The sequence below is a fragment of the Sinocyclocheilus rhinocerous genome, unplaced genomic scaffold (assembly GCF_001515625.1).
Source record: "Sinocyclocheilus rhinocerous isolate Xijiao unplaced genomic scaffold, SAMN03320098_v1.1 scaffold182, whole genome shotgun sequence".
In the NCBI taxonomy this organism is placed as follows: Eukaryota; Metazoa; Chordata; class Actinopteri; order Cypriniformes; family Cyprinidae; genus Sinocyclocheilus; species Sinocyclocheilus rhinocerous.
The window spans coordinates 1,048,940-1,056,551 of NW_015655576.1; the positions used below are offsets into that span (position 1 = coordinate 1,048,940).

Here is a 7,612-nt window from a genome sequence, read left to right on the forward strand (position 1 = left end):
ATTTTTGTACTTATACGTACAAGATTCTATTATATTATTAATTCTCCAGTAACTTGTCATTTGTGTTCTAATATATCTTCCTCTTTTGTTAAAGTAATTAAATTAAATTAAATAAGCAATGTGGCCAAAAAGGCTAGCAGAGATTTAAAAGCAGCTATCATCTTTGTTTTTCTAGCATGGTCTGGACTCTGGGATAAACAATACCAGCAGGACCAGATCCATTTAAGACCTTTATTTCCAATAATAGGATCCCACTGTGCTGTTAAACTACCGGAAAAGATTGAAGGGTCCAGTGTTCAGGACACACAAAACCTCTGAGGATTGGAATAGCATCGTTAAAGGCCCCCTGAGGTGATGATTAAACTCCACATGAAAATGATCAGGGAGGAGCGAGACCAACACAGACAACACACAAGCTGAACACATCTAAACAGTACATGATTCTCAATACATATTCACATTTACAGCACAGAATAGGAAAATATAAGGCATATGATCAGCTAAGGACAAAAAAAATGTATAACTACAAATAATAATAACAATAATTATTATTTAAAATAATATTTTATTACAATTATATTATTAAAATAATAGTTGTATTACTTAAATTATAAAAATTAAATCAAAAACAATATTGCAATAATATAACTGTACTGTAAAATTAAACAAACGAGTATTTAATAATAATAATCCCAGTATAAATAAAATATTACATATGATTAGACATTATAATATTAGAAATTCTCAATTATTATTAGATATAATATTTGATATCCTCAATTAATAAAAAATTTTTTTTTAAATGTTAAATCTTTGTGTATTTTGCATTTGTGTTTTTTTTTTTCTTAAGTTGGAAACAGTGCGATTTCACTGATGCAAACTCACCATGGGTGAAAAAGGTAACAAAGACACATTTATTTTAAAGCCTTTTTTTTTTTAACTCTACAGTTGTGCAGTAAAATTCACTTGAAAGATTAAATTTAAAAACTACATTTTTAAAACATTGACTTAAAAAGGACACTTCAAAAAGAGTGTTTTAATTTTTATCGTTAACTGTAGAGGCTGCTAAATATATAAAGCCAGCACAGATTTGTTGCTGCTGTACTTTTATTACTTATTTACTCTGCATCCCTTAAAGCACAGCTCTATTTTGACCTAATCAACTAACTACACAATCAATCTCGTATTTACACAAGTTTGCATTCCTACAGCTGTCAAGCTTCCCTTGCTCTTAAAAGCCAAATTCATCCAAAAATGACAATTCTGTCATCATTTACTCACCCTCAAGTTGTTTCAAACCTGTATGAGTTTTTTTCTTCTGTTAAACACAAATGAATTTGTTTTAAAAAAAATTGCAGCTATCGACTTCCATAGTTAAACTATGGAAGAAAAAAACTATGCAAGTCAATGCCGGCAACTGTTTGGTTATTAACATTCTTCAAAATATCTTCTTTATAATCCTGTATGTTCTCAAAATACTTAAGTATTTGTATTTATATGTCAAATACTTTGCATGTGTATTTATATATACATAAATATACACCGTACACACACACACACATATATTATGTAAACAAAAACGTTTATTTTGGATGCGATTAATCGTTTTAGACAGCACTAATTTTAACATGTAGGAGCTTAAACCCTGGTTTACATTTGACATATCCATTCATCTATTTACTAACCGACTAAAATAAACATTGATTTGGCAAAAATAACCTTGTGGGGGAGAATGTACAAAATAAGTTTTTAGTGTCTCCTATAATACCGCCCAAAAAAAGCATGAGACAGGTTAACACTGGGCAGTACCACTGCATAACAACCACACCGTGTCTTTGGTCCTTCGTTCTCCCCGTGTAAGGAGTGACCGTGTAATTCTGCTCTGGTCCTCAGAGGGGAGACGCCATTGACTTAGGATTCCTCACAATGCTGTTATTTCATCTTGCTCGCTGGTGTCAGCCTTAAGTTTGGTCAGGGCCGCATGGACCCTGAACTGCGTACGAGACTCCATTGAGTACTCCTTGTAGTTATTTCTGACAGGAGAGATGAGGAGAAGATTAGGAGAACATTTCAGGACAACAATGCAGTCTGCAACTTCCATAAAGTGACACAGACTGAAGCCAAGAAATGACGACAAGTATTTTGTCCTAGACTGAACTCACTTGGCTTTCTGCAGTAGTTTGATGGCTTGCTCTTTCCTCCCTGTGTCGATGTACAGGAGACTCATTTCTAGCAGAGCGTTAGGAACCAGGTAATGATCAAACTTCAACTTCTTTTCACTGTTAAAGACACAAATAATCTCAAACACCATCCTGAGACAGAACAAGCATTTCTTAAGGTAACCCCATTAACGCAGAAGCACTGGCCTGCTGTAAATCTGTCTGAAACAGTCCTCTGCCGCCTGCATCTGGCCTTGGTTCTTCAGACACAGGCCTTTCAGAAGCAGGATTACACACGTGTCGTCCACGGAGTACTCATTCTCTACACATACAGAAAGAGTAAATGCAAAACACTATACTATACACCATACTACTGTATAGGAAGGTCACATAAACAATATAAAACCGAACATCAGCAATTTTCTGTAAGGTCTGCTATTGTCAAAAGCCATATTCAAAGGAAAAGATATTTCCTCTGGTACTTCTGCAGTAATGATGACTTCAAACTCAGCAGATTTTAATAATCAAGTGTAATTAATTCTGTGATTCCATAAGTTTTAAAAAAAACTTACTCTTCAACAAAAAAAAGTCATAGAAGGAAGCAGTTAAAATCTGATTACCAAAAAAAAAAAACCTACTGACCATGCAATATTTAGCAATTGATCATATAAAAATTATGATCTAAATGTTGTAAATATATTATTGAGCAATTGATCATTTAAAATTTTAATTAGTCTATATATTGGCTTTTGCAATAATCTTTTACCTCATTATTCACTGATAACAATTGTGTTAAGACCTATTTTAAAAGTTTTTCATTTATTTCTAGACATATTCTCTGTATACAGCAGAGAGTGATACTGCTATTGGGCATAACAGATTTCGCTAAAATGCAACTGATGAAGCTTCTCATTTAAAGGGGACATCGGATTGCAAAATTCACTTTTACATGGTGTTTGCATATAAACAGTGTGTGGACACAACCTCCCTACAATGATACAAATTAATTCACTCCTTTTTTTTAATCCCCAAAAAACCTAAACGGTCTCAATTATCAAGCCGTTTTGATTTTCTGAGCAATGTGATGTCATACTGCTAAGGCCCTGCCCACGACCGCTGACAGACTGTCCCGTATTAGCATATTTCAACCTTCAGCAGCCAGTTGTACGCGGTCCGCCATTTTCTCCGCGCTTGAGCAGCTGTAGTGATAACGTCTCGCAAGCAATGCAGGTTTTGTAGTTGGATGTAAAAGTGAATATAAGAGTCTTCATTTTCTCCCGATATCAGAGCCACTGAGGACGCAGTGGATTAGTTTTGATTTTGATGGTAACGTGCCACCGAATCCACAAAAAACAGAAGAGAGGGGCGGGTGAGCAGTAGCTCATCATTTAAACAGACATGCATCGAAATGGCTCGCTGTGAACAGAGATGTTTTTGACAAAGTAAAAAGGGTGTTGTTTTACACAACCATTGAGGAATTTTAACCAAAGAGCAACATCATATGACCCCTTTAATGCACAGAGGACTTTGTGTAGCATTACCTGGAGCGGCCTGTAGGGTGCGCTCTGCCTCTAACAGCGTCTCCATCATGCCCTCTGTCAGCTCAGGCTGTTTGCTGATCATGGAGAAACCATTCCACATGTACATCATCTCCTGAAATATGAAGTACACTCTGAATAGAAATGTTGTTGCCTCTGTTTTAAAGTATATATATTGCCTTATAACAGAAAATAAAAGTAAAAAGCATTTAGAAAGAAGTGTACTGAATGCAATGCATTATTCTTACAAGCACGGGAACAGGAAGTCTAATTGGATTGCTGGCTTTGTACCGTCTTGCTTTTCGAATGGCAAACTTCTCTGTGGGTGGAGATTTACCCGCTATCTTCTGCTTGTACGTTGGTACCTGTCTGATAGACCGAAAAAGAGAGATAGGAAGTGAACGGGAATAAAAAAAAAAAACACTATTTCCATCCATCAGTCAGCTAATGTCTCAGTTTTGATACCATGTTAACACACATCCAGTAAACCCACAGAAAAAGATGTACACTAGGAAAGAGTTTATTTCTGCTCCTGTGTTGGCAGTGCAATTACTTGTGAGTGTATTTACCTAAAGAGATCCACCTCATTATCCCCGAATGGCCGGGATTCTGTGTCTGGAAGCATGCTGAGATAAGCCGCCTTCATGTACACGTACATGGCCTGAGAGAGAGCAAGAAAATCATCATAATCCTTCTGCACACTGGAAACACACTGTACGTAATCACAACCAGCAACAGAACCAACCAGTTCAAACAAAAACCTGGCGAAGACCCACAAAGCCAATTTACACAGCTTACACACGGCAGTCATTGTTCAAATCGCTGCGCTGTAGCATAACTTCAATTTTTAAAAAATACAGCTCAATCCCAGGCTTCGCACCTGTACGGTTTTACTTGATGTTTCCAAGGAGGAAGTCTGTCTGCAATTAGACCAGAAATATTGACTAACACTACTGTTGACTAACCAACTGCTGAGAACATTTCCTCAATCATGAAGAAATATGTCATTTTGCCTTTAGTTTTAGAAGATATCCTGCTTTTGAAGAATATTTTGAATCCCTTGTTTTCTGACTTTGTGAATATGGCAATTTTGGTGGACAAATATCATAATCCTGGCAATGATATCCAAATCAAAATACCACTATAATGCTTATCTGATGATAATAATAAATGACATACTTTCATTTAAAAGATGACAAAGGGTTTAAACACTTTTAAAGTGGGCAAAACATGGAAAACTAATTGCATTGCTTTCTAGTTTGCATTATATACAAAGCAGACTTTTTCCCAGCACCAATAGAATCCCACACTTGATTTACAATTCCAGGTGGAGGCCGTTTCAAACGTGCGACGCAGAAATGTATACAGATCCCAATTAGACAACCATGACACGGGTGTTTCTCACAGACATTCAGTAAACTATACTGCCTTTAGCATTATTAAGGATGTTGTTCTTTTAGTCATTTCTCCAGAACATAAGGAAAATGAACTTTTATCAAAACGATTTCAGGTGATAAAATCACTGTCATTGGGCCTTTAAAATTTCTGTATAAACTGTTCTATTGGAGCAGTCGGGTCACCTTAGACCAGCGGCTCTCCTGGCTGAGCAGGTCTGCGTAGAAGTACGCCATCTTCCAGTGCCTCTTAAAGGTGAAACACCACATTAGCTCCCAGTAGCACATGTGATGAAACTGTTTCCAGGCCTGCTGGGCCTTACAGCCGTCCTCAAACAGCGCCACCGCCTGGACATGCAGAAATACAATAATGGCAAAATATTAGTGAAGTCCATTTATAGCCTCAATTTCTTAAAAAACATTGTCATTTAGTTTTTCACAACCATTTTCCACCCCTCCCTGACCCTTGTGTTTTAAGCCATAGTTTAATTGTCTTCTAACCAGTCTGAAGTCTTTAAAACTGCTATGTGGTCAGATTCCAAATGACTGATATTTCAGTACTCAGCATTTATGAATGATCTGTTCTGGTAAATGTTCTCCTCCAGTTTCTCACCTCGTCAATGTTGCCCTTTATTTCTTCGGCTCGACCTGCAAAGAAGAGGAAAATCGCTCCCTGGAGAGATAATCAGAACATGAGCTCCAAAAACACCCAATGAAGACCCCATGTTAAGGCTTGACTAGCACAGTTCCCTTTCGAGCGTTCACTCTACACTGTGAAGCATTCACAGTGGGAACTCCTCCCCTTCTCCGAAAATCCTGAAACCTTATAGGATAACACCAGGATAACCTTATAGGATAAACTGGGGGCCGGGCCCCCTGAAGAGAGAGTGTCGGTGATCCTCATTGCCCCGAACTGGCCGATTCAACTTTGGTTTCCAGACCTCAGGGAGATGCTGGTGGCTCCCCCTTGGCGAATCCCCCTCAGGAGGGACCTGCTGTCTCAAGCGAACAGCTCGATATGGTGCCCCATCCCGGAGCTGTGGAGCCTTCATGTGTGGTTACTTCAGGGGTCACAGAGGGGTTAAGCGCCCTGTCCGTCCCGTGTGCTTGACAAGCTCACTGAGTCTCGTGCACCTTCTACTAGGCACTTTCTACGTTTGTACGCTCTTAAATGGGGAGTGTTTGTGAAATGGTGCTGTGATAGAGACATAGACCCGGGGAGCTGTCCCGTGTCAGATTTTTCGGGGTTTTTTTTTTTTTCATTTTCTAGATAACAGGAGTTTATGTGGCCGCTATTGCTTTGTTTCATTCCTCAGTTGATGGGCAATCGATCAGGAGGCATGCTCTGGTTTCTCAGGGGAGCGAGGAGATTACATCCCACATGCCCACCATCGGTACCGCCGTGGGACCTAGCACTGGTTCTGAAACCCTCTCTCTACCCCCGTTCGAGCCCTGGCGAGGGCTATTGCCTCTTCATGGGCCTGGTCTAAAGGCACATCTATTCGGGATTTGCGCTTCGCAGCCAGCTGGTCCTCACAGAATACTTTTGCCAGGTTTAACAAGTTGGATGTGTCGTCTTTGGCATCTCAAGTGCTTTCGGTGAGTGACTAACCTCACTTATTCTTCTAGTTTATTGCTATGCTGCAGTTCGGGGCACAGTTTGTTACCGCTTACAGCTGTTGACACCGTGCAGGCCTATGTACATTTTTATATGTGCTTTTGTTACGTTGCACAGTGCTACCTTACTGATATTCAGTGCAGCTGCTTGTTTATTCTGGCCAGATATGCTAATTTGGTACACCTGGAGTTTAGACGTTCGTTGGTCTAGTTCCACCTATCAGCTGCGGGCTTTCCTAGCGGCATCGCTATTGGTTGGGAATTGTGTGTTGTTCGATCACATGCTTGATGTGGTCTTAGCCTTTGGTTCAGGTTGATCATTGCCGCTCTCACGGCGGAATTGTATACTGTTCCTGCTGTGAATGCTTCACAATGTAGAGTGAACGCTCGAAAGAGAACGTCTCTGGTTACTGTAGTAACCTCAGTTTCCTGAGAGCGGGAACGAGACAGTGCGAAGGTCGCCGTGATCGCTGCTCGATCAGTAGTGCAAGCGTTCAGTCTTAGATTCTGAGGCAATTGTCGCTCTTATCACATTATACTTGTCAGTATTTGCATGCGATTTGCATAATTAGCGACAACTGGCCAGTTTATTGTACTGGCATTATCCTATAAGGTTTCCGGATTTTCGGAGAAGGGGAGGAGTTCCCACTGCGAATGCTTTGTAATGTCTCGTTCCCGCTCTCAGGGAACCGAAAATACGACAGTAACCGGAGACGTTTTCTTTCCTATTCAGGTTCCAATAGCAAGTTGGTTGGAGGCGGTAATGGGGGGAGGACATTCTTATTCTACAATAGTATATCAGACAAACATCTGTATTTGCCTGAATTCAAATGTTTTCTAAAAATGCAAACACTGCACATTTTCAAATGGTTAAATCTGGTAAATGTGAATTTGTCAACAAGCA

The 7,612-nt window shown here is 39.3% G+C and overlaps 1 protein-coding gene across 1 annotated transcript in view; it reads right to left on the bottom strand.

The window, feature by feature from the left end:
* Positions 1-1,595: 1,595 nt before the first annotated feature.
* LOC107718630 (tetratricopeptide repeat protein 39A) overlaps positions 1,596-7,612 on the bottom strand; it is a 21,469-nt gene continuing 15,452 nt past the window's right edge. Inside the window, exons 11-18 of the mRNA XM_016525798.1 lie at positions 5,705-5,764; positions 5,278-5,439; positions 4,267-4,358; positions 3,946-4,066; positions 3,701-3,812; positions 2,367-2,481; positions 2,163-2,279; positions 1,596-2,033 (exon numbers count right to left, since the gene is read on the bottom strand). Of these exons, the coding sequence (XP_016381284.1) occupies positions 1,922-2,033; positions 2,163-2,279; positions 2,367-2,481; positions 3,701-3,812; positions 3,946-4,066; positions 4,267-4,358; positions 5,278-5,439; positions 5,705-5,764 (891 nt within the window). The 3' untranslated portion in view covers positions 1,596-1,921. The remainder of the gene's footprint in view (positions 2,034-2,162; positions 2,280-2,366; positions 2,482-3,700; positions 3,813-3,945; positions 4,067-4,266; positions 4,359-5,277; positions 5,440-5,704; positions 5,765-7,612) is intronic.